General features: G+C 43.7%; 1 protein-coding gene across 2 annotated transcripts in view; it reads right to left on the bottom strand.

Moving 5' to 3' along the window:
• The window catches only part of RCOR1 (REST corepressor 1), a 142,046-nt gene that overhangs the window by 80,301 nt on the left and 36,640 nt on the right, over positions 1-25,105 (bottom strand). For both annotated transcript variants that reach the window (XM_083616825.1, XM_083616826.1), the window contains exon 3: positions 11,460-11,543. In XM_083616825.1, coding sequence (XP_083472951.1) covers positions 11,460-11,543 — 84 coding nt within the window. The remainder of the gene's footprint in view (positions 1-11,459; positions 11,544-25,105) is intronic.

The following is a 25,105-nucleotide window of genomic DNA, read 5'->3' as shown; positions in this document are numbered from 1 at the left end:
AGGGGGTTCATATATTTATTCCCTCAAAAATGATTCCTTAAACCACATTAACAGGAAGACTTTCCTGTATGGATATAGTATCAGATCATTACAGCCCCTGTACACTGGGGAATTGGGGATGTTCACCCGAAATCTGAACTTCCTCTGCATGAATTGCACTTGTGGGTTAACAGCAAATGTTGACCAAAATCACTCTGCCTGATTAATCACCCTGGTTATTTAAGTTGATAGATAAAAATCTCCATGGCCTTCTGATTTTTAGCTACAGTGGTACCTCGGGTTAAGTACTTAATTCGTTCTGGAGGTCCATTCTTAACCTGAAACTGTTCTTAACCTGAAGCAGCACTTTAGCTAATGGGGCCTCCTGCTGCCGCCGTGCTGCCGGAGCACAATTTCTGTTCTCATCCTGAAGCAAAGTTCTTACCTGAAGCACTATTTCTGGGTTAGCGGAGTCTGTAACCTGAAGCGTATGTAACCCGAGGTACCACTGTATTTTGAACCATGATGAAGAGATAACATAACATGGATTTTATTTGTATGCTGCTTCTCCATAGTTCAAACCATACTCAAGACAGCTTACAACGTGAAAAAAACACTAATTACAACATAACAAAGCTAGCCATAAACAATAAACAAAACATCAAAAAGTACACAAGCAAACTGAACAACTTCACCTAAATCATAAGATCTAAAATAAAGACACAAAAAATAGTATCAATAACACCAACAACCCTTCCTAAACAATACCCCAGCCTGATATTTTGTTCAGTAGCCTCAACATTTGTAGTTGGAGTCCGTCCAGGTCCCACCCTCCCAGGCCAGGTAGAAAAAGGCCTGCAAGGCAGGGAACAGGTCTTCCAGGATTCACAGCCAAGACAGATGTCAGAAACTGTGTTTAAGAGCATGGGAAGCTGTGTCATCCCAAATCAGACCTGGTCCATCTACACTAACTGGCAATGACTCTTAGAGCAGGGTTCTCTCCTAGCTGTAACCTGTAAGTACCAATGGATTGAAGCTGGGACCTTGCATGCAAGTTCTAAGAGATTGGCACTAAGTATTTAAAGTAGATAAATAGGTACCGCTCCAGCGGGAAGGTAAACGGCGTTTCCGTGCGCTGCTCTGGTTCGCCAGAAGCAGCTTAGTCATGCTGGCCACATGACCCGGAAGCTACACACCGGCTCCCTCGGCCAATAAAGCGAGATGAGCGCCGCAACCCCAGAGTCGGCCACGACTGGACCTAATGGTCAGGGGTCCCTTTACCTTTACCTTACCCATCCAGGAGTCCTTTTACCTAAGAGATTCCCATGTCTGCCAGCAAGACATGCATGCCAGCCTGTTCCCCTGAATCCACAGTAAAAGTCCTTCCCGAGTTAGCAGAAACAGAGGTATTTCCCCCAATTCTCAACTCCCTCTTACCACCTTCCTAGTCTGGGAAAAGGTGATGATTTCCTTTTGTTAAGTACTAGGCCAGACAAGAACCCCAGGGCCTAATCTGATTGGATTAAAATATTTACAATTAAAGGCATACTATAATTAGAAAGACACACTGCCAGTAAAGATTAGAATTCTTTAATTTTTTTTACGTAACTTCGCATACTGAAATATAGTTTAAGAAACTTAAAAGGAGGGGGGGAGCATGTCGCAACAATTGTTTCCCAGGCAGCTTTCCCTGCAAATTAACTACAAATTACCTAGGCGTTCTCTGTCCCATACACACTTCTCACATATAGGTTGCAATCCTACGTACAGTTATCACGAAGGGTGCATTCATTGGGACATTTGTACATAGGACTGCACATGCATAGGACTGACAGAAGCTAGAAGTTCACACTCGCCGGTAAAAGAACATCACAATCTAATATTTTAAGCCATATGCCAATAGTCAGCATCTGAATTCTGAGGCTGAATTGCACATGAGAAACTCTGGAACTCCGGCAATGGAAAGTGAGACCTGCATTAAAATGTTGCAGCATGGAGCGCTCCTACTCACTGTTCCAGCCAGCCAACCACAGTAGCTGGGATGCACTGGGGACTAATAGGTCGCAAAGGCAGGGAAGCCAACAGTAGGGGGAGCCAGAGCTAATATAAGGCAGATCTTTTTGTCCCCATCCTCTTCCCTGTTGAGTTCCAAAAGGGGCAAGTCTGGGACTAAGGGGGAGGAAGCAGATGGTGAATGCAACACCCCCGGACCGATTTAAGGCAGGCAGGCAAGCACAGGCTGAGAGCAGAATGGGGTTGGGGGGCAGTACCCAAAAGCACCATCCTCCACTGGTCAGTCCTCCTGCCTGATACTCCATGCTGCTTCCAAACCCACTTGGCATCCCATGGCCATGAAACACCCATTTGTGGTATTCCCACTATTTTGGTACTCCTGCAAACCTCAGGTTCCCCCAAGCTGGCTAATACCTCCGCATCTTGTGTGGCCTCATGCCATTTGGACTAGGTGAGCAATGGCACTCCCAACCCTGGACATCGGAAACAGAGCATGATGCACCAAATTAATATCACCTTCAAACCTTGGATTTAATCACCTGCTTCTCAGGTCACACGCTCAAATAGTCTGGCTGAAGCTAAGGCAAGCTTAATCCCAGGATTCCCTGACTCTCAAAGTTCACTGAACGCTCTGGAATTTAGGTTACAGTCAGCCTTTCTAATAATCCTTCCACACACCCCTTAAGTGAATAACTCTTGTACACATTTATTCATAAATATAACGAGGGCGGGGGTTACAGAAAAAGGGAGGGGAAAACAGCACTTGTTTTACTGAAAAAAGTAAATGTCTTTAGACCACAGACCAACTTTTCCAAGTACGATGCTGTGTTTTAAACACCCATCAACCCCGGCCAGCATTTTGCATGGTCAGGAATCATCTGTGGTGTAGTGGTCTTGGGGTTGAGGGGGGCTTCAAACAACTGTTACTAATTTTGCTGCAGGGTCCCAGTTTCCAAGATCCTAGAGCCACTCCATCAGCAAGAAAGGAGAGTTTTTTTAGCCACCATGTGCACCAAAGCTAGGAATTTAGAAACACTGAAAACTTAAAAGTGCATCCATTGCAAGGGATTGGTATGCAAGTTCTGTTACACAGAGTGACATTTCATGGAAAACACAGTGTCACTCCAAAGAAGATATTAAAGTTAAAGGGACCCCTGACTGTTAGGTCCAGTCGTGAACTCGTGGACGATTCAGGGGTTGCGGCGCTCATCTTGCTCTATAGGCCGAGGGAGCCGGCGTTTGTCTGCAGACAGTTTCCTGGTAATGTGGTTAGCATGACTAAGCTGCTTCTGGCGAACCAGAGCCGCACAGGGAAACACCGTTTACCTTACCTACAGCACCTAGCATTTGTGTTAAAAGTATAGCAATGTCAAAGTAGTTAGATTCAGCCCCTTTGTATTCCCCTGTTTTAAGCCTTGAGTCGCTTAGGAGACTTTTTAGTGCATAAAGCGCCTGATAAATGCAATCAATCAATAAGTAGTGGGTGAACAGGATGGTGGATGCATTAATGACTGATTCCAACTGCAGGACGTCACACTTTTTATCCGAGCTGATTTCTGTTTTCCTGTACGTTTGCCTCCCAGTCACGTACTTGCTTCTTCCAAGGTTTTCATTATTCAACGCTTATTCTCCTCCCCACCCCCCTGGCAGACCATAATATAGGGTTTGCAGGAGAAACAGGTGGAATCTACTTGCCTTTCTCACCTTCCTAGATGATTATCTTTTAGCATTAAGATATGTACAACAGGATGCAGCTAAGCAGCAGCAGAAAGGAGGAGGAAGTGGGAAGAAGGCTCAGAAAACCCCTGGGAAGACCTCACCCCAGCACATACAACTTTTGCACAGACAGCTGCAGACAAGAGCAAAGAGGCAGAGCAGCCAACGGAGGCTGCATACTTGCCATATATTTAAGCACATATTTTCCTCACAAAGGATTCTGGGGACTGCAGCTTGTCAAGAGTGCTGGGAATTATAGTGCTGATAGGCGTAAAACTACAGTTCCCAGGATTTGGTAGTGGGTGTGCACATTTTGGATGTGCGGTGTGTATGCCGTCTTGCAAACAACCGGTGGGCTAAGATCAATGTTTAATGAAGCCTTTGCCAACCTTGCCTGGTGCTCATAGGAGTGGCAGTTCAAAATATCTGGAAATATTACAATATTCTGTTGTAATGTACTATGAACTGAAACAGCCTGATTCATTTGCTTCTCGTCAATCTCGGACAGTTTAAAATGTGGTAACACAGGACCTACGCAGGCTCCCAGCTGTGACTTCTTGCAGCAGGTGAGGAAAGAGCTTGATTAATTAAAAATGAAGGAGAATGCTTTCTTTTTTTTTAAGTGTAGGCAAATTCTAGCTTCCTTTCATAGGGTTGCAGCCACCTTTAGTTCTACTCAGACCCACTGAAAAGAACAGCTATGACTAAGTCACACTTATTAATTTCAGGGGGTGTAGAGAGTAGAATTTACCTTGATACAACCCTTAAGTCTCCATTTTCAAAATCTCGATTAGCAGCAGGCCTTTAGGTAAAGGTAAAGGCACCCCTGACCATTAGGTCCAGTCGTGGCCGACTCTGGGGTTGCGGCGCTCATCTCGCTTTATTGGCCGAGGGAGCCGGCGTACAGCTTCCGGGTCATGTGGCCAGCATGACTAAGCCGCTTCTGGCGAACCAGAGCAGCGCAGCTGTTTACCTTCCCGCTGGAGCGGTACCTATTTATCTACTTGCACTTTGACGTGCTTTCGAACTGCTAGGTTGGCAGGAGCAGGGACCGAGCAATGGGAGCTCACCCCGTCGCGGGGATTCGAACCGCCAACGTGATCGGCAAGTCCTAGGCTCTGTGGTTTAACCCACAGCGCCACCTGCCTTTACTTGCAGATAAATTTGGTTAGACTAGGGCCTGGGAGATCAGGGTTCAAATCCCAACACAGCCATGAAGCTCATTGGGTGACTTTAGGCCCCTTAGCTTATAGCCTACCTCAGAGGTTTGTTGTGAGAATAAAAATGGGGAGAAGTGAAACTACAACTACTACTACTACTACTACTACTACTACTACTAATAATAATAATAATAATAATAATAATAGCAGCAGCAGACTGTCTCCTGCAGACACTCAATAGATTTCTGGAACACTTCTGAAGCACTTCAGGTGAAACTTAACATGACGGGAGAATATTCGTATCTGACCCTCATCGGTCGTATCAGAGCAGCAAGAAACACATAAAAAGAAATAAGGAAGTCACATCGTTCTGACCACAACCACCGCCAAAAACAAAACAAAGCCAACTTAAAAATAGCACCTGGGATTCCGGTACTGTTTATCATCCGTCTCTAAGCTCAGGCAATTCCCTAAAACTTCCTACATGCAAAAACACAGGAAAACCTCGTTCATGTTTTGCTGGTGGAGAGTATGATCCCGCCATCTGGAATAAAGGCGGCAACTACGTCATGATGTCTTGCAAGAGAAAAGAATTCCAGGATACGGTGTATGTGTGCTCTGAGTTTTTTGTTCGGCTAAACTGAGGACTCTGAAGGGGAGCTGGCTATGCTAGTTATATGGGCAGAGAGCAAAAAAAAAAAGAAAAGAAAAGAAAAGAAAAGAAAAGAAAAGGGAGAAAACCCGAAGCAATGTATTAATTCAATGGAGGAGACCACCCCAGGCCAACCCAGGCCTCCTCCAGTTGCCATGGCAACAAAGTATTGATTTTCCTTTTCCTCCGGCCCCCTCTAGTGTGAGGATTCAGTATTTTGAATCCACTGTGCCGCAAATGACATCCAACAAACCCTGCTAAAATAGTACTGAAAATAAACAACAGAAATGTGTGTGTGTGTGTGTGCGCGCGACACTGAAGCAAACTGCCCCTTAAAATACTTTTAATAACTAGGAGCATGGCGTGGGAGGGGAGGGAAGTGGTAAAAGAAGCTGCAATTAATATGGAAACTTTTATTTCAATTTTGTATTTATTTTTTTCCACTGGGGAGAAGGCCAGCTAAATGACTTTGAGGACAGTAACATAACAGGGCTAACAACTGCACACCTGCATTTCAGTGCAAATTGCTGTTTTCAAAAGTTCAAAAGGTGATGGGAAAAGGAATTATCTGTGGGACTGAATTTAGGTATGCTTGAATATTTTTAAGGATTGTATGGAATGTATGTTTGTATGCGTGTATATTCGCAATATGCGTGTATTAATACTGAATTATTTTAACAATAAAAACTTTCCCCAAAAAAATAAAATTCTGCATTTGCTGCCCATTGCTTCCAATGAGTCCTCACCATGTGTGACTAAAATTGGGTGTCACCTTTTAATTAATTAATTAATTAATTAATTAAATTTGCATACTACCCCTCACCCATAGATCTCATGGTGGTTAACTTTCCACATTCTACTGTAAACTGATATTATTGTTTGAATGCATGAATTCAAATTCAGCTGCAATACAGAACAAATTCAGCTGTAATACAGAAAAGAATTCATTTACAATGCTAAATGTAAACTGTAAGTGGGGACCCCATTGTTTTGTCAGTCCTCCCTTTGTCTTGCCACTTTGCCACCAAACCAGTGTGTATGTGATAGGGTCCAAAATCGTCCGAAAAATATGGGATGTGACAAGGAAGGTTGTAGAGGAGGAGGAGGAGGAAGAGCGGCAAAGGCCAATGGAAATCATGGTCTCACATTGCATGAGCAATAGGGAGAGCTTTTTGCACCTTTGGTTCCAAGCAAAGGAACAATCTCATACGCTGCCCAGAGTATGATTTAATTGGATATAACTCAAGCAGTTTATACCAATCTTCCTCTAGACCAGGGTTTCCCAAACTTGGGTCTCCAGCTGTTTCTGGACTACAACTCCTATCATCCCTAGATAGTAGGCCCAGTAGTCAGGGATGGTGGGAATCGTAGTCCAAAAACAGGTAGAGACTCTTTACAACGCAAAAAAGGTTATTGTAATGAAGTAGGCTTTATATCAATGGGACGCAGGTGGCGCTGTGGGTTAAACCACAGAATATTTGAATTAAATTAATATTTGAATTAAATTTATTTTAAAAATAATTTTAAAGAACAGGTAAAAAAACACCAACGCAACCTTAAAATTATAATACATAAAAAGATTAATGGCTCCTTAATTGCAGCATTAGTAAAGGTAAAGGTAAAGGTAAAGGTACCCCTGACCATTAGGTCCAGTCGTGGATGACTCTGGGGTTGCGGCGCTCATCTCGCTCTATAGGCCAAGGGAGCCGGCGTTTGTCTGCAGACAGCTTGCGGGTCATGTGGCCAGCATGACTAAACCACTACTGGTGAACCAGAGCAGCGCACGGAAACGCCGTTTACCTTCCCGTCAGAGCAGTACCTATTTATCTACTTGCACTTTGACATGCCTTCAAACTGCTAAGTGGGCAGGAGCTGGGACCGAGCAACAGGAGCTCACTGCGTCATGAGGATTCGAACCACCGACCTTCCGATTGGCAAGCCCTAGCCTCTGTGGTTTAGACCACAGCGCCACCCGCATCCCTGTGAATTGCAGCATTACAAACTCAACCAAAGCTCAATCAAACAGGTGGATATCTGCCTAATACTCTTCATATTACAGGAACACCAAACCTAGGTTTGCGACCAAATGCACGTGCAACAAAAGGCTGCAGAAAAATTTGCATTCAATATTGACCTGTGTACATAGGAACACAGGTTGCCCAACATGTGTCGTTTGGTGCTATGAAAATGAGCCCTGTGCTATAATGATCCATCTCTGGGAATTATCCACTTAGTTACTTCCTGGTTTGCTGCTACCCTTGAACCACTACAGCTATGGTTTGTGCTTGCCCAGCTAAGTCCTGGTTCAGGAGATAATTCAAACAATAATTTGCAAGTTTGGATATAACTACAAGCTATGATTTGTATGTTTTATAACGTTTTTGTGAACCAACCTGGAATCACAGCAAGCAGTCAGGACATAAATATTTTAAATAATAATATAAGTAAATAGAGGCATGAAGCAAAAGTAGGAAATACTGTAATTGATTAAGCCAAGGAAGAAAGAGAGGGGGAACATGTGAGCCAAAGGTTCCATCCCATAATGCCAGACCATGGCAGGATAGTATGCAACCAATGAAGCTTTGCATCCACATTCTCCCTTTCTTTCCTTCAGCTTCATGCTCTCAGCAAGCCACAGTTTGCCCAAGAAACTATGGTTTGCCAAGAACCAGAACTAAATGAAGGATCCTGAGCAGACAAGGGGAGGATAAAACATGTGGACCTAAATATCATTCATGCAGTAGCAGAACCAAACCATGGGTTCACTTCTTATCTGACCCTGCCTAGTATTTGATTAGATCCACTGATTCTGGAGTTAGAGAAGCGAGAAAATCCGAGTGGAACTCCTTGGTATTAATAAAATGTTCTTCGGCTATGTAAATTATTCCCAGCTTTGCTTTTCCTTCAGTTTTTGATGTGGGTGGAGAAGCCTTTGATCAGAATAACACTCCCCTGTGCATCACACATTAAAGTGGCACTTCAAATGCTCCTGGCGGGTATTTTTTTACAACAACAACAAACAAAAAGTCTACAGCCAGGAGAAGTGCGGTAACTTCAGAAAAGTGCACACATACATACATTATAGACTTTCAACAAGGTGGTACGACCTTCCGCCCTCAGTGGAGATAGGTTCATCAACCAGAGAATGCATGCAAAGAATTGCACATGCCATTACAGAAATTCATGTACAGGGACCAGCAAATTGTGTCTAGTCTTGGCAGCCAACAGTTGTTTCTTGCGTTGGACTACAACTCCCACCATCCCTTGCACACAGGCCATGCTAATGACAAGTTGGAGTCCAACTTGGAGAACAACTCTGGAGGACACTATGTTGGCTGTCACTGCATTAAATCAAGTCTCGTCTCAGGCTATTTGTCCCAAAAATGAACACCTAAGGGGGGTGGAGATTGATTTGGAATTTTTTCTGATGCCCTCAAGCAGGGAGCTGTACCCTTCCAGGTGCTATTGGACTCCAACTCCCATCAGCCACAGCCAGATTCACCAATGGTAAGGGATGATGGGCGATACAGTTCAGCAACTTCTGAGGGGCCACAAGTTCCGCCGGTCATCCGCAGCTTGGCCATCTTATAGCAAAGACCCCGGAAGAGAGAACTTACTCTGCCTTATCGTGATTTATCCTTGCAAGTCAGTCGACGTATAATATTTTATAGAAAACTGGAAGGAAAACAACAGACCAGGCCTTCTGCTCATTTGGGAGGCAGGTGTTATAGCTCCTTGGAAAAGGCTAAAGACAAGTCCTGGGCCGATGTGGTCATGACTGCCACCTTTCCCTATGTTCCAATTTTATTTTATTTTTTAATTTGCATTGTCTTGGTTATATTTAAGGCGGCACCAACAGTTTTTGCCCTAAAGCGCACTGTAACAACAACTTTTAGAGAACATCAGCTCTACACTTTTTTCTGAGCAGCTCAAATTAGAACGCATGCTAATTTGCAGATGCAAAACTTCACAAGATCTCAGAAAAGCTTCGTCCCGTGGAAGTATAAAGGGGAAGGAGAATAAAGAACAAGAGCTGCCAACCTCCTTCTTCTACCCTATCAGAACTGAGAGCCTTAAATCACTTTCCAAAAAGTTCTATCCCTCGTGGTTGGATAAGGCAACGGAATGTAACTGAAGAATACAAAAAGGACATTAATAAATCATAATTATGTTGTTGTTGTTTTAAAATATGAGTGTCTGTATACGCTGTTCAAAAGTTGGAACTATTCAGCAAAGCTTGCCGCTCTTCAAAGTGTTTTCTGTGTTTGGACAATGTTCCTTGCAACAGCATATGGTGAAAATATAATTAAAACCAGAAGAAAATGCCTCCTCACACAGGCACCTTTTACTTTTCATGTATATCCCAGTTTTTCCATGTTATTTGAAGGTGCACAAACTACAGCTACAGGTAGAGTCAGTTAGCTGACCTGACTTGCTTACTAAATCTGACTGACAACAAGCCCGCACTGCAAGGGAGTCGCAACCTGGCTGAACAAATCGAAAACACCTAACTCAATCTATGCTGAATGCTACGCTAACGGCATCATATAAGATTCACAAAATATGTTCAGTGGCCAGTCATTACCATTTCCAAGCATATACTGGGATGATCTGAATGTAGCCAGGTAACAGCAAACCTCACAGAATGCACATCCAACATGCAACTGGCCAGGTTAAAAATAGAGCACAAAAGGGTGAGAAAATGATGCGGAGCCTCAGACCAAGAGCCATCAAGCCTCTGTAACTGACCCTCATGTCTTTCTCTAGGGCAAGGCCTCAGGCCTTCTCCAACCACACCTGCCACTAGCCCAAAGGAAGAACTGTGTAGCAGGAACAATCCTTCCTGCCTGGCCCAAATGTTGTCACCTGCTCTGTTTCCAGATGTGATGTGGTGGGGAGACAAGACAGAATCCGCACAGGCAAAACTACAGAACTGTGTTATAAGAGATGTCATTTGTGCTTGTCTTTTCCCTCTTCCCTCCCCTTCTTTTTTCCTCGTGTGTCATGACTCCCTGAATGAGTCATCTGTTTTTTTGCAAGCCACTCAAGAAACCTTTTTGGCTAAGAGAGTGGGTAAAAATGCTTTCAATAACAAACAAATGTTCTACTGTTAGTCTGGGGGCTAATAATCATAGATGTCAATCTCCCCTTTTTTTGTGGGAAATTCCCTTATTCCAGTGCCGTTTCCCACTGCTTCCCGCTGCTATCCCAGACTGTTAGATATCCCGTAGACTGTCTCCGAGACAGTTGAGGCTGCCGATCCCTTATTTTCAAATCTGAAAGATGACAGCTATGCTAATAATGCAAATTTGAGTGGCCATTCCACATTTTTAAAAAGTTTTTTTTTTAAAAAAAAAAGTAAGAAAAGTGCAGATAACCTATTTTCAGTCACCCTGATATTTTTGGGGATTCTTCTCAGAAACTTGTTAACTAAATAGCATGAATGGGAATACTTGCCTCTGAACAGTTACTCCCCACTTTATTCTTAGAGACAACTCTGCTCCCAACAAACTTTACTCCTGCAGCTGAACTGCCAGTATTTTTTCCTTCCTCCCTCTCCAAACCAGTAAAGCCAATGGCACTTATCCTTGCACAATGCTTCATAGAACACGTCCAGTAATTTAGTGAGAACTCTGGGAAGCTTGCATTCAAAATTTTCACAAGATGTGCGATTAGGAAATGAAGGAATTAAAGACGCTTTCTCCATCCAGAGGTTTTTGACAACACTTCCCATCAGCCTCAGCAAACCTTGCATAAGGTTGTGTTATATCACAGACTCAAAATTCCACTTAAAGGACAATGAAAACACAAAGTAGGTTACAGCTGTAGTCTCTCCCCAGTGAGAAAGCATCCTGGTGTTTTATTTTATTTTCCTTTTTAAACAGGCTTTAAAAAAAAAAAGTAGGGGGGTTGGGGGAAGCAAAAATCCAGAAACTTACACTTTGCTTCAGAAATATTCTGGTTGGGCGACCAGACCAGCATACCAAGATTTTCTCTCTCCTGGGACCGCTTTGCAAGTTTAGCTGGAAGAAAACACATATATGTTAAAATAAAATAGCAAGGTGGGATCTTATTGCTTCTAAGCGCTGATAAAAGATACTGTATAATTAGGCTCACAAACAGTGTACCACCTTGAAATGTTTTCATTCATTTTAAAAATAAAAATAAAATTATGTCTTGACAGTATTTTCCTGGACCAACTGAAGATGAAGATGAAACAGAATTAAAAATGTTGTTGTTGTTGTTGCTTTAAAATTTTGGCATTTTCAGGGAACATGCAAAAAAAAACCACACACACACACACACGCTAACACACTATAGAGTTAAACTGCAGGATTTGCAGAAAATGTTGCTATCTGATTCTCCCCAGCTATTAGCCAAGAGAAAAAGAAGAGCAAGCAAAGAGAAATGGGAGTCTGGCTGTATTGTGTCAGCAGGTAAAGCTGGATCAGTTTCTTAACACCAGCAGCACCAGCCAACTTATATATGCAGTTACCCCTGAAGACTGGTCTTAAATCAGGTGTTAAAGGAGAAGGAGAGCTGCTATTGGGTTCATTAAAGGCCTCTAGGTCTGTGATCAAATACCCCTTTATCACATTATACATTTAAAGCACATTCCCTCTTGCAAATAATTCTGTGAACTGTAGTTTGTTAAGGGTGCTGGGAATTGTAGCTCTGAGGAGTAAACTACAGCTCCCAGGTTTTTTGGGGGGTGGTGCGAGGGGTTAAATGTATAGTATAAATATAAATGTAAACTACTCTATTCCGAACTTAAAAATGGAAAGCGTAATGCTGGTGGTCAACAAAAGAGGTTTAAAGACTGTCTCAAGGCAAATCTAAAAAATGTAGTATAATCTCTGACAACTGCGAGCGCTCCAGTTGGAGAACAGCGTTTACCAAAGGTGTCATGGGCTTTGAAGACACTCGAACTCAGGACGCAAGGGAGAAATGTGCTAAGAGGAAGGCACGCTTGGCAAATCCACACTGTGATCAACTCCTGCCCAGAAACCAATGTCCCCACTGTGGAAGGATGTGTGGATCCAGAATTGGCCTCCACAGTCACTTACGGACTCATTGTTAACACCGTGTTTATGGAAGACAATCTTACTCAGCTACGAGTGATCGCCAGATAGGAGGAGGAGGAGGAGGAGGAGGAGGAGGAGGAGGAGGAGGAAGAATAGTACCATAAGAAGAATTTACACACTTTATAAAGAAGAAGAAGAAGAAGAAGAGGACGAAGAAGAGGAAGAGGAAGAGGAAGAGGAAGAGGAAGAAGAAGAAGAAGAAGAAGAAGAAGAAGAAGAAGAAGAAGAAGAAGAAGAAGAATAGTACCATAAGAAGAATTTACACACTTTATATAGGATTCTTACGTTGAACTTAAAAAAATAATCAAGTACTGTACTGGGACAAATAGAAAGAGGCAACTATACAAAACTCAGTCCGCTCACAATATTGTTTATTCATACCATCTTTTAGATCTTAGCATAATGTGCAGTTTTCCAAAACTGCTATGATAGAAGCAAAAATGTGACAATTAAAAACACGATTCAGGGAAAAAAAGTGGGGGGGGAATGCATGCCAGCACAAAAACAATTTAAACAGCAGCACACACACCCAAAAACCAATCATTGAACGACCTGTCACTGGGTCCCACCAAGGAAATGTTTGCTAATGAAACACCCAACAGCAAGATCTCTGACACTGCTCCTAAGGCCTCAGAAAGGGAAGCTGGTAGATAAAAGTAGCCCTTTTGGGTCAGTCTCTTAAAGACGCCCCCCCCCTCCTCTGCATTCCATTGATTGATTTATTATACCGCCCTTCGTCTGTAGATCTTGATTTACAAAACAAAAGCACAAGATAAAAACACAAAATGTATAATAAGAACAAGAACAAAAAACCACAAACCAATAAAAACGCCTTCCTCCCACAAACACATTTATAGGAGTAAAGGATGTTAATCAGCCAAAAGGCCTGGTCAAAGAGGAATGTTTTTTCACCCTGGCGCCTAAAGATGTATAATGAAGGCTCCATAACCTGGGGAGAGCATTCCACAAATGAGGAGCCACCACAGAAAAGGTTGGTTCTCATGTTGCCTACCTCCGAACTTCTCGTGCAGGAGACACACAAAGAAGGTCTTCAAGAGGATGATCTCAGAGTCCAGGTAGGCTCGTATGGAGAGAGGTGGACAGCTGCATATTCCTCCATTGTTGGGGGTTGGGATAGATGATCCTCAGGGTCCCCCCTCCAGCTCTACAATTCTATGCTTCTATATGTTCAGGCCTGTAAGGTGGCACCAGATTTGGCATGGAGGTCATCAGATCTGATCTGCCTGACCTGGAGCCTAGGCTGGGTAATTTATTCCTAATCAACGGGTGCTTGTAAAGAGATTCGAAACTCAGTAAAGCAAACTGAAGCATGAGAAGTTTAACCACAGATCGCCAGGGCCCAGGGCATTTTGCAAGTATCCTTCCTGGGCAAGAAATGATTTCTCACCATGTGGGAAGGGCCATAGCTCAATCGAAGAATATGCACTGCATTCAGAATGTCCCTGGCCTCTCTAAGCAGGGCTGGGAATGACCCACGTCTGAAACCCTGGAGAATTGCTGTCCGTCAGTGTAGACCACAGGTCAGCAACCTTTCTCAGCTGTGGGCTGGTCTACCATCCCTCAGACCATGTGGTGGGCCGGACTATATTGGGGGGGAGAATGAACGAATTCCTATGCCCCACAAATAACCCAGAGATGCATTTTAAATAAAAGCACACATTCTACTCATGTAAAAGCACCAAGGAGGCCCTACAAATAACCCAGAGATGCATTTTAAATTGGAGAATTGCTGTCCGTCAGTGTAGACCAGGGGTCAGCAACCTTTTTTAGCCATGGGCTGGTCCACTGTCCCTCAGACCATGTGGTGGGCCAGACCATATGGGGGGGGGGAATGAATCAATTCCTATGCCCCACAAATAACCCAGAGATGCACTTTAATAAAAGGACACTTTCTACTCATGTAAAAACACCAGGCATGCCCCACAAATAACCCAGAGATGCATTTTAACTAAAAGGACACATTCTACTCATGTAAAAACACACTGATTCCTGGACCGTCCGCAGGCCGAATTTAGAAGGCGATTGGGCCGGATCCGGCCTCTGGGCCTTAGTTTGCCTACCCATGGTGTAGACAATACTGAATGAGGCAGACCAACAGTGGGACTCAGTATAAGATAGTAGCCTATGTTCCCGCAAACCTCACTCCTCACTGCGAAGAACAACAGGCTGATAAAATGTTTGAAATGAGAGCCTGCAAACTGCTTGAGAGAACAGCCGTTCTCCAAGTGTTATCTGCTGCTTCCTTCTATCTAGGGCGGTTACAAGGCAGAAGAGGAAATCTAGCCCTTGCGTAAGTCAAGCAAACGAGCTGCCAATTAAAAGAGAGAACTGGGTGTGGCTACCTGAGTGTTGCAACGCAGCCATGCCAAGAGCATCATCAGCACAGTAGGAAAATCTAGTTCTAGAGACAACAAGTACTCCTAGATTGATGAAGATATACAAATTCCACGTTTTCTACTTAAATCACACATAATGGACGCAGCAGGACTCTTACTATTGAGAGGGGGGGAAAGCATTAATGCGACCAGGTGCTTTTGAATCATGTAACTGGTTCCAGCCAATTGATTTTTCCAATGTTTCCCCAAGTCAAGACCACTACAGTGGTACCTCGGGTTAAGTACTTAATTTGTTCCGGAGGTCCGTTCTTAACCTGAAACTGTTCTTAACCTGAAGCACCACTTTAGCTAATGGGGCCTCCTGCTGCTGCTGCGCCACCAGAGCACGATTTCTGTTCTCATCCTGAAGCAAAGTTCTTAACCCGAGGTACTATTTCTGGGTTAGCGGAGTCTGTAACCTGAAGCGTCTGTAACCTGAAGCATATGTAACCCAAGGTATCACTGTACTGTTCTTCCTAGATCCATTTCCGCATATTCCACCCCTTTCCCAACATACTGTGTTTGCCATTTATGAGACTTTTAACTTCTCCCTTGTGAAAGGGCATTCTGCTATTCCAAGAACCTCCACAAAACATTTTGCTGCAGGCAAAATTTCATTTAGAGCAGGATTAAAAGTGAATTGGGGGTGCTACAAAGTATTTTAAGGGAGCTAAAAGTTCATCTGAGATGAGTAACTTTTTTCAGAGGGGTACCCTAGGCCATGACTAGATTTTGTACATCTCTAGTTCTTCTGTTGTCTTTGTCCATGGGGTTTTCTTGCGAAGGATACTGGAGTGTTTTGCCGGTTCCTTCTCCAGGTGGATCACGTTTGGTCAAAATTCTCCACTATGACCTGTCCATCTTGGGTGGCCCTGCACAGCATAGCTCATAGCTCATAGCTTCTCTGAGTTATTCAAGCCCCTTCACCACGGCAAGGCAGTGATCCATGAAGGATCTTTGACCAAACTGTGGGAGGCAGTGGAAGACAGGAGTGCCTGGCGTGCTCTGGTCCATAGGGCCACGAAGAGTCAGACACGACTAAACGACTAAACAACAACAGTTCTTCTAGCAAACGCCCCTTTTCCGCAGAATGACCAGGGCTCTCAATTTCATTCTCTGTATCCTTTTGCACAGTGGACTTTCAACCGTTGATCGAGCCTCAGCTTGGTGAATTCTGGAACTGACATTTTTAAAGTGACTTCAAGTTTACTGATGAACAAGCTCACCTATGCACACACAGTACTCAAAGCACAGCCAGATTTGCTGCTATTTTAAGATTTTAATTCTAGAAGTCTTCTAAGCACGGCATAATACCAAGAAGAAGAACCTCCTAAAATGTCACAATATCAGACATGCCAGGTTAAATTGGACAGCCGTTTTTATTTTTTTTTACTGTCACATGTACAGCAAAGCTGCAGGTCTTATGCTGCTGATAACTTATATTCATTGCGCAAAAACTGGGGGGGGGGGCAGCTGCTCATTCCCATCAGGCATTTATTCCGATAGCTTCCTTCCACCTTTTGCTATGCAAATACACAGACAGCAGTAACATAAAAGCAGTTTCAAAGCTATTGCATTTATCCACCTTTTCATTCTTAGTGTAGTCTCCATTGGTGACTTTCCACTGACAGGAAAGAATCCAATGGAACAGCAGGGAGAGAGCCAATTTTCAGCGACTGTTGCAGCACCCCACACCCCCTCTAAAAGGGCTCTGGATAGTCCCCCAAAGCCACAACATCAGGTTTAGAGAGATGTGGGGCAGGAGGGAAAGGGGGTCACCAAAACTGGCTTCTTCTTCATTCTCTTCTCTCAGTAGACAGACACCAATGAGTTCTCCCTCTTACGGTGCACCCAAATTTTGGCATCCTCAAAGCATAATGCAGTGCAATCTATGGAATCTTTGCTGAATTAACATATAGAATATGCTGTTTGCAGATGGCACAACCCCTTCTGCCAAACTCTACACCATCTCAGTTGCATGGAAACACCTGAACGGAGCTACTGTTGATCCGAATATGGGGGAATGGGGAGGTTTGAGTGTCAATGATGATGATAATGACTACAGCGGTACCTTGGGTTACAGACGCTTCAGGTTACAGACTCCACTAACCCAGAAATAGTACCTCAGGTTAAGAACTTTGCTTCAGGATGAGAATAGAAATCACCTGGCGGCAGCGGGAGGCCCCATTAGCTAAAGTAGTACCTCAGGTTAAGAACAGTTTCAGTTTAAGAACGGACCTCCAGAACGAATTAAGTTCTTAACCCGAGGTACCACTGTATTATTATTAGATGTATATACCTGCCTTCATCCGAATATCTCAGGGCAGTTCACAGGATTAAAATACAAGCTAAAAACACAAGTAAATAGATGAAAGAACAAAACAATAACAACCCCCTCCTTCCCATAAACACATTTTAAAGGCTGTGGAATATTAATCAGTCCAAGGTCTGAAGAAGAACGTTTTTGCCTGGCATCTAAAGATATATAATGAAGGCGCCAGGCAAACCTTCCTGGGGAGAACATCCCACAAATGGGGAGCCAATGCAGAAAAGGCCCCGTTCTCCTGTCACCACCCTCACATGGAGGAGGCACACAAAGAAGGGTCTCAGATGATGAACTCATGGAGTCTGGGTCGGTTTATATAGGGAGAGGCGGTCCCTGAGGTTTTGTGGTTCTGAGCCATTTAAGGCTTTAAAGGTCTAAACCAGCACTTTGAATTGGGCCCCGAAGGTAATTGATCTTCACCAGAGGCCCTTCTCTGGGTACCCCACCAGAAGGAAGTGTGGAGGGTGGCCACATGGGAACAGCGCTTTTCAAGTGGTGCCTCCCCTCCTCATCTCAGGTGGAACGCTCATCAGAGTCAGTTTTTACTGACTCTTTGGTTTCCCCAGGGCATTGGTTAAGCACTGTTGCCTCTTACACTGATGCGCATCCTAAAGGAGGGTGGGCTGGAGGGTGGATTTGATTTACATCAAATCAATTTAAATCACGATTTAAATCACTAGTCAGTAAGACTTGATTTAAATCATTTTTTTACAGGAAGACTCATTCTTGCAGGTATAATTTTAGTATTTACAACCAGATGAAGGTTTCATTTTTGGAGTAATAAATTTTCAGAGTAGTTTTTACAGTTACAGTGCTACCTCTGGTTACGTACTTAATTCGTTCCGGAGGTCCGTCCTTAACCTGAAACTGTTCTTAACCTGAAGCACCACTTTAGCTAATGGGGCCTCCCGCTGCTGCCGCACTGCTGGAGCACGATTTCTGTTCTCATCCTGAAGCAAAGTTCTTAACCTGAGGTACTATTTCTGGGTTAGCGGAGTCTGTAACCTGAAGTGTATGTAACCCGAGGTACCACTGTATATAAAAAATTACTGATTTGGTTATACTTTTAGAAATACATAGACCAAGAATTATGAAATTATTGTGCAGTTTAATAACTTAACTGTTTATATTGGGACAACTTTTCTGCTGTACTTTATTGGAAGGAGAAAAATAATCATTTCCTGAATAACAATTTAAACAATGTATTTAACCATAACAATAACATTATATAATATGTATCCATGTTTGTTAACTGATGTGGTTAAACTAAAAAAAAAAAAAACTTAGACTGAGTTTTAGCACACATGGAAAACTTAAAACAAAACCTTATTTCCTGATGAATAGCCTTTGGACTATAATGTAACTTAAATAGAAAACTATCTTTAGAAAGATTTCTCCTCCAAAAGCATTTTATTTTAAAAATCCAATTTTAAAAAAAAAAATCTGATTTAAATTTTAAAAATCTGATTTAAATTTAAAAAAATCATTGGTTTTTATCCACCCTGTGGGCAGGACTTGTCATTACTACTAGTGTTTTACATATTTTGCATTTTTTAAAATCTGGTTTTATATTGCTTTTACGTGTTGTCTTTTACTGGGACAGGTTGCCCTGATCGTTTTTTTATTGTCTAAAGCAACGGATAAATGTAATCGTAATCATCTCCCCATCTGTGGGCAGGATTTCTGCACTGCTGGGATTGGGCCTTGTGACAGGACCTGGTGACTCTACAATTTTGTGATCCTAAGGAGTCAGGGATGATGGGAGCTGCGACCCAACGATATCAAAGACTGAAAAACACTGCTCAAGAAAAATGTGGGAGAAGCTAAGTCCTTCAGGCACTACAAGAAAAGAGATCCACAGGTGATCGGATATTCAATCCTTCTCCATCTCTTCCTCTCTTATCAACTTTATCCTCAAGTCTTTCAGCAGATTCCCCAGACTTCCCAGAAGAACCTTTGCCGATGTACAAGTTGGCTGTACAATTTGTAGGCCTGTTAAAACCAGGCCCAAAACCTGTATATCAAGTGGGTTCTTTTTAATTAAAAGAGCTGTAAATTAAGCAGCACTGGAAGACTTCCTGTGCGCATCTATACCCAATTATCACATAAATATTCCCCTGCCTGTCCATCTTTCCCCAACACACACCCCGATTTTTTAGTTTCACTTGTGACACAAATAACTACAACACCACAGCCACGTCCGACATTACGTATCTTCAAAGCTTTACAAAGCATAGAAAGGTTTAAATGCCATACTTTGATATTTACTCTTAATTGCTCTTTCCAAAAAAAAAAGGCTTACAAATGTTTATAAAGGATTGGTAGCATTTAAATACAATTCGTCAAAAATCATGCTCTCTGAAGTGGGTTTACTCCTGAGTAAGCGCACATGAGATTGCAACTTTAGGCAAGTTCCCCATATATAGATGTTGTTTTTGCAATTCATCTTGTTCTTTTATTCCAAACTGCTTTGTTGTTGTTTACAATCAAGCGTTATGCAGATTTGTTGGAATCAGTAAAATAAATCAATAAATGAAACAATAAAATTGTATAAATAAACCCAGTTGGCTGGGGCTGATGAGGTTAAGTCTAACATATTTTGAGGGCACCAGGCTGGAGAAGACCACTGGAAAAATGGGGAGCCTTGAAAAAGCACAATCATGTTCTTATCACTAGGGGAGAGAGGAGACGAATTATCTGGATTTTTCTGCCTCAGGCACCAAACCGTCTCAAGACATCTGTCTGGGGCCAGAGATAAGGCAACAACTTTTTTTCTCCCCTTTGTGCTTCATTAATAAGGGTGGGGCTCGAGAACTCTGAAGTCGGCAAAGGTACAATAAAAACCTGTTTCCAGTTCAGAAGGTGTTAACTAATCCACTGCATATATCAGTGTTTCATATGTTTTTCCTGTCTACCACCCTAAGATATTTATCAGCAGCCAAGTCTCCCACCTCCAGATTGCACTGCATACCCAAAGCAAACAGGAACCTCTCCTGTTAGTAAAAAGGTAAAGGTAAAGGATCCCCTGACCATTAGGTCCAGTCGTGGCCGACTCTGGGGTTGTGGCGCTCTTCTCGCTTTATTGGCCGATGGAGCCGGCATACAGCTTCCGGGTCATGTGGCCAGCATGACTAAGCCGCTTCTGGCGAACCAGAGCAGCACACAGAAACACCGTTTACCTTCCCGCCAGAGAGGTACCTATTTATCTACTTGCACTTTGATGTGCTTTTGAACTGCTAGGTTGGCAGGAGCAGGGACCGAGCAACGGGAGCTCACCCCGTTGCAGGGATTCGACCTTCTGATTGGTAAGCCGACCTTCTGATTGGTAAGCTCTAGGCTCAATGGTTTAGACCACAGCGCCACCCGCACATCCCTCTCCTGTTAGTGGTGCAGACCATACAAAATTTCACTTTTACTACTGTAATTATCACTGGGGTTGAAAATGTTGGTTTGAACTGCACACTTTGTGCAACACACAAAGTGCAACTTTGTGTTGCACTTGGGGGGGACAGGTTTAACAACTGGTGCCTCCGCTTGCATTTCTTTCCTCCTCCCTCCTCCTCCTCTTTTCCTTCTGTTTCGTGTCTTTTAGGTTGTGAGCCCGAGGGCACGGACTGACTTTCTCTTGTTCTGAAGAGCAGGGTAAGATGTGCTTTAAATAAATAATAAACAAACCTCCCAAGCTAAGACAAGACATTGCTGTGGACACTTGAGAAGCCCTGGTCCAACTTTATCTGAGTCACCTTTAACCCCGTACCCTTCTTAGCTGAAGTTGCTTTAGCCACACGAACCAAACGAAAAATAAATACCTGAATTAGTAATTGGGATTGTATCACTGCGTAAAAGTGACACAATGGGATGGAGCACAACACAGATCTGCAACTGCAAACAAACAAAGACAAAGGAAGAGCAAGAAAACGCAAGGAAGGTTTATTGCTGGGGTCTCTGCACAATGCTATTATCTGTGAACTTAAGAAGGCATTGCTCATTTCCAGGAGGCCTCTGAAACATCAATCACTGTGACTGAGCAGGTAGCTGTGCTGACCCATTAGGAGGAGGAGAAGGGGGGGAATCAGATGCCGCACAAGCATAAATACCTTTATTCAGAGCAAAAGGAGCTGAAAAGCTAACACCTCAACTCCAACCCGAAACCTAATGCTTTCTTCACTGCATGGTATATTCCTCTATCTTCTTTATAAATCAGGGAGACCACAGGATGACTGTCACCAGAAGCAAATTGCCAGGATTTGGAATGATCCAAAACAACACAAGTTTCGCCCACACGATTAACAGGGAAATATTCTGTTCAAATGGGAAGCAAACAACTGGTTTACAAACGTATCCCCTGGCCCAAACCTTGGCTTAGCACAGTGCTGTATGGCAGCCAAAAACAGAACGGTAAAAACAGGAAGGAGCAAAGAAACTCTGTCCTCCTCTCCAGGAGGTCCACAAACCAACCCAGAGTTTGCTACCTGTGAATCAAAACTGGCAAGGAAAATACTGTTGCAAAGACACGAGAATACTAGTGTCATTCCCAGAAGAGTAGAGAAGGAGTCAAACAGAACCTGAGCCTGTTTACTTCTGCGTGATTCCTCCCACAAATAATGTACAGCACATTACGTACCTATGGCCCGGAGGGGAAAGGGGCTTGCTTTCCCCCTTTACCGCCTCCTCCAGTTTCCTTGTACACGGTACTCTTCCGCTTTCGCCCCAACAACGGAAAGCAGGGAAAGGATGAGGGCAGCCAGCTCATTCGCAAATTCTGGGGATGCTTCCAGATCTGTAAACTCCTAGAGCTAGCAAATCATTGCCCTTCCACTGTAAGCTGCGTGTGGAATTGCAATTCATGCTTTGCAGGAATGGGTTAGGATACAGCAATCAATCTCTCTCTCTCTCTCCCTTCCTCCCTCCCGTATGAGTACGAAAGGGACTTTTTTTACAAAGGACACTAACTGCACTATTGCTTTAACTTTTTTAAAAGATGGAGGGTTAAAAAGTGTGCTAGGTAAAACGATCAGCAAAGGAAGAAGTTGTTCACAAGGTGCAAACTGGAAAAGCAGACCCAAATCCTGCCATTTTCCTGCTTGGGATCTCATGTGTACAGCCGGCTAATTTAGGTTTATTAAATATAAGCATCATTTGCCGCTTAAAAAGAAGCCCTGAAGCAACTTACAGCAAATAAATACAGTAATAAAATAAGAGTTAGCAGTACAATATTGTTGCTGCTGTCCAAATGCCCAGAAAAAAAGCAAAAACACCAGGCAAGAGGTGCTACGGCAGAGAAGGCCCAGTCTCTCCTTGCTGCTCTCCTGATCTCCCACGATCCAGGTTAGATTTGGATGGGATTCCACTCTTCAAACTTGTTCTCCTTTTCTCTTATAATGCTGGCCTCCTAAGAGAGCAGACCTCCAGCTGTTACTAAGTTTTACAGAGGGGAATGGGGAAAATGCTTATGCTTTTAAAGAGTTTCTAATTCTCAACTCCAGGGACCAATGCTCCCTCTATGCCAGGCATGTCCAAAGTCTGTTTCGGTGGCCTAATCCGGCCCGCCGGTCGGTTTAATCCGGCAACTGTGGCAGTTTATTTCCTGGGGTAAAATCCAAAAAAAACCCCTCAACAGCTTCAATCCTAAAAGAAGCTCAACAACTTTGGTTGGCCCCTTTCATCAAATCTGGCCCTCTTTGAAAAAAGTTTGGACACCACTGCTCTACGCATTCTCCAGGGCACCAGAATACAAAGAACTTCTCCCTCCTTGTCGCTCCTGCACTTGATGAACTACAGACCTTCCAGGTGTCCCTATTTTCCAATGACAGTCCCAGATTTTCAGAATCCATCGCGGTTTCTGATTTGATCCCTGAATATCCTGTTTTTCCTTAGGGCACCCCCATTTTCATCAGAAACGTGTTGGGAGAGTATGGAACCATGCTGAATTTCCCTCAGCCTGCCTTCTCTTGAGCGGTTAAGCATGTTCCACTAGGATGTCAGACAATGGCATACAAAGAAAATAGGGCAAAAATCCAGGAGAAAAGCAGCAATTGGTGTGCTGCTGTGATTAGGGGTTCAGTGTCTTGGTTTACCTGTGTGCTTCCTCAAGCAGAAGGAAGGGAATGTAGGCCAGTTTAGAAAGGACAACACGCTGATCCACCAGGTAAATCTGAACCTTCTGCAATTGGCTACACACTGTTTCCCACTCCCACGAACGACCAGAGTGTTGGGTCACAAAATAGCCTTCCCCTCCTGCAAAGACCAAACTGTTTCTTGAGACTTCCTCTAGAGGAAAATTCTTCTCCCCTAATTCTACATGTGGTGGGGTAGCGACTAATCAGCCATCAGCAAAATCCACTCATTTACAAACTTAAGCGGAACTACACATGCTCCAAGGAGATTTGGGGGCACTGGCGGAGGAAGAGGAGTGCGGGGGGAGCGCACCAGCCCCGGCAGCACCCCCCTGCCCACGCCGGGCGCCATGCCCCTGCGGGCGCTGCACCCCCAGGACGCGCACCACGCCCCTGTGGGTGACGCGCCACACCCTCAGGACGCACGCCAGCCCCGCACTAGCCTGCTCTCCGCCCAATGCCGAAGCATGAAGCTCCGCCACTGTTTGGGGGCTGCACTTTGGTAAGCCTGCATTCAAATTGAGCCCCACGCCTCACTAAAATTAATACAGTATAACCATCTGTGTGCCATGCAGACACATACCTACGGGACCGTCTCTCCCAGTATGCCCCACGGAGGACCTTAAGGTCCACAAATGACAACACTCTGGAGGTCCCAAGACGCAAGGTGTCAGGGTCTTTTCAGTACTGACCCCGGCTTGGTGGAATACTGTGTCACAAGAGACTAGGGCCCTGCGGGAGTTGACATATTTCCGCAGGGCCTGCAAGACAGAGCTGTTCCCCCTGGGCTTTGGTCTGGACTCAGTCTGACCCTTACGTTTCCCTCCCCTTACAGTTATGATCTATGGGCTACTTTTAAAATGAGGCTGCATTTTAACCTGTATTTTAAATTGGTGTTTTCCCCCCTATTATGTTTTTACTGTAATTTTACTGGTGTTAGCCACCCTAAGCCCAGCTCTGGCCAGGGAGGGTGGGGTATAAATAAAATAAAATTATTATTATTATTATTATTATTATTATTATTATTATTATTATTATTATCTCTTCCATGCAGCCTCCTCCTTCCCAACTAACTAAGGCACTATCTATCTATCTATTGTCCTTACAAGTTTAACGTTCAGCATTGCAATTAGAGCCAGCACCTCAACACTTGCTCCCTCTTCTCTTCCTTGTACCATTTGCACATAACTAGCATAACTGGTGCACCTTGTCCTCGAGAACCAATCATGCACAAGGTTTGCAGCCACAAGGAGCCAGTCCTTGTATTCTGAGCCCGCCCCTGCCATTACAGCTAATGCACTCGAAGAAGCAATCAAGGTTCCTTCAGAAAACCCAGCACACAGCTTTTACACCAGGATAATGAGGGGTGAAGAAGACATAGTGTAATAAAAGGGTAGCCAGCCTGGATAGAAGTCCATTGGAAGGAGCAGCTGTCTACCTCAGGCACATTAATAGAACTTAGCTAGGGTGGGGAATCTGTGCCCTTCTAGATGCTGTTGGGCCAAAATGCCCAACATTCCTGGTCACTGGTCACAAAATATTAAGAGGCCATTGTTAGGGATGAGCTGTAGGCAACAAATTTGGAAATTGTTGTATGGAGGGGGGGATCTGTTTTGAGTGAGACCGGCAGGGAAAGGAAGCTTAAGATGTTCTGACTAGTTT

This window comes from Podarcis filfolensis (genome assembly GCF_964270895.1).
Source record: "Podarcis filfolensis genome assembly, chromosome: 1".
Taxonomy (NCBI): Eukaryota; Metazoa; Chordata; class Lepidosauria; order Squamata; family Lacertidae; genus Podarcis; species Podarcis filfolensis.
Note: the sequence above shows the minus strand (reverse complement) of the source record. Positions and strands in the feature narration are given on the sequence as shown.